Source organism: Triticum aestivum, chromosome 3B, assembly GCF_018294505.1.
Source record: "Triticum aestivum cultivar Chinese Spring chromosome 3B, IWGSC CS RefSeq v2.1, whole genome shotgun sequence".
Lineage (NCBI taxonomy): Eukaryota > Viridiplantae > Streptophyta > Magnoliopsida > Poales > Poaceae > Triticum > Triticum aestivum.
The window spans coordinates 581,807,364-581,809,202 of NC_057801.1; the positions used below are offsets into that span (position 1 = coordinate 581,807,364).

Consider the following 1,839-nt stretch of genomic DNA (forward strand, 5'->3'; position numbering starts at 1 on the left):
AAAAAAGATCATACCCAATGATTCATAATCACATTGCATAACTTGGTTTTTTTTAGTGGAACATAACTTGGCTTTGCAGCCCTTGCTGGGCATATGGAATCGCTTCTGTTCTGATCTGTTTCCAAGTTTGGCTATGGTCCCTTGCAGGTTTCTTCTTCCTCCTCTTCCTGGTAAGCTCGTCTGTACTGTGTTTTTGGACAGCGGATCAAGTGAAAATGCTTGCTTTGTTCCACACACACACACAAAACAGCAGATCAACTGAGAATGCTTGGTTTGTTCCACACACAAAAAGCCGTATGGACAGAAGAACATCGATCTACTTTACAATTTACATCACCGTGGTGTGTATCACCACTTTCCCTACCAATATACATTGTTCGTTGGATCCAAACCAAAGAATGACACAGAAAGGCCGCGTAAAAGCTGTGTTCTAACAAAAGACACGGCGAAGAAGCAACCAAGAAAGAGAGGAGAAACCCAAGCCCGGCGAAAGCCATGGCCGGGACGCGTCACTGGGCGTAGCGTCACGACTCCACCGCCTCCGGGATGCTCTGCAGGGCGGGCTTCCAGTGCGCCGCCCTGCAGTGCTCGACGTGGTGGTGGACCTCCCCGGCGTTCATGATGTCGACCAGAAGCTCCGACGCCGACCGCCCGCTCTTCCAGATGTGACCGTGCCCGTCGTCGGCGGCCCTCTTGTCCACCAGCTCCTGCAGCTGCCGCTTGCTGATACGGATGGTTACCTCGCTGACGTGCTCCTTCCTCTGCTCCGCGCGCCCCTCGTCGTCGTTGCCGGGCGACGGCAGCTCCCACTCGCCGTCGTCCGCCCACGACGTGGCCTGATGCGTGATGGCGCAGTTGCCCATACGTGTAGAAGTAGAAGTGTAGAACTGCAGAGCCTTCTTCTTCCTCCTGCTGTGTGCTTGCTGTAGTTGTTGTGTGTCGCTAGCTGCTGCTGCTTCCGGCGCTGCCTCTGCTTCCAGATCAGAGAGAGATTAGGTGGTCTTTGTGTGACCAGCTGGTCTGAGAGGCGCGGATATATAGTCGGGGGCTTGGAGCGAACGGGGGTGGCAGTACCGTCCTGGGAAAAGCCGCAGCCGACGTTTCGGCCGCGCTGGACACTGACGTGGGGATCGAATCCTACGTGGGCGCCGTGGCGGATGGTTGCGAGTGGGTGGGACGAGTGGGAACGCGGGGGAGCGCGGGATCTGCGATGGGCGCTCGCAGTGGGAACGCGGCTTTTTCAGCGGATTCTCCTGCAGCTCACCGTCCCGGTGGCTGGCATGGCATTGCTTAGCCGCGGCGGTTGGGAGCCGTCGTGGTCGATGAAGTCGCGGTGTCGTGGCCGCGTGCTGTGCGTCCGGCGCCTCGTCGGTGCACGCCTGGCCGCAAACTGGGTGCCTTCGGCGCCTCACTGTGCGCTTTGTTTATTCGTGTCGGACAGCTGACAGCGCCAAGCCGCCAATGCTTGTGGGCGGTGAGCTGCAAATTCCGCGGCTTTGGACGCATCCTGTTGGCGGCTGTCGCGGTTCCTCCTCTTGTTGAGCGGCCATCACGTTGGTCGCGTGCAGGTTGCATGCATCGCGGTGACACATGCCTGTCGGCGGCCTCACATCGTTTCGCAGTTGACGCTATCTCGCACGATCACTACATGGATTTATTTACAGGAGCCACGTTCAAGTTGTTAATTAATTATTACTGTATTATTTTGCGAGGAGTTATATAATTAATGGAAATGTTAACGCCCACACGTGTGGATGTTTGCACATCGCTCACATGCCTCCATCACGACTCATTTTGCCACGTATGAATAGATGACATCAGTAGAATTTTTTTTGGTTT

The 1,839-nt window shown here is 55.6% G+C and overlaps 1 protein-coding gene across 1 annotated transcript; it reads right to left on the reverse strand.

Annotated features, from left to right (window-relative positions):
- Window positions 1–208: 208 nt before the first annotated feature.
- LOC123065796 (uncharacterized) lies at window positions 209–1,017 on the reverse strand. The gene has a single exon (XM_044489011.1). It carries the CDS (start codon window positions 861–863, stop codon window positions 525–527), a length of 339 nt encoding a protein of 112 aa, XP_044344946.1. The 5' UTR covers window positions 864–1,017; the 3' UTR covers window positions 209–524.
- Between the last annotated feature and the right edge of the window lie 822 nt (window positions 1,018–1,839).

Bases quoted from the DNA above. Each gene is read 5' to 3' on its own strand.
- LOC123065796 (XM_044489011.1), bottom strand. From the start codon at position 863: ATGGGCAACTGCGCCATCACGCATCAGGCCACGTCGTGGGCGGACGAC.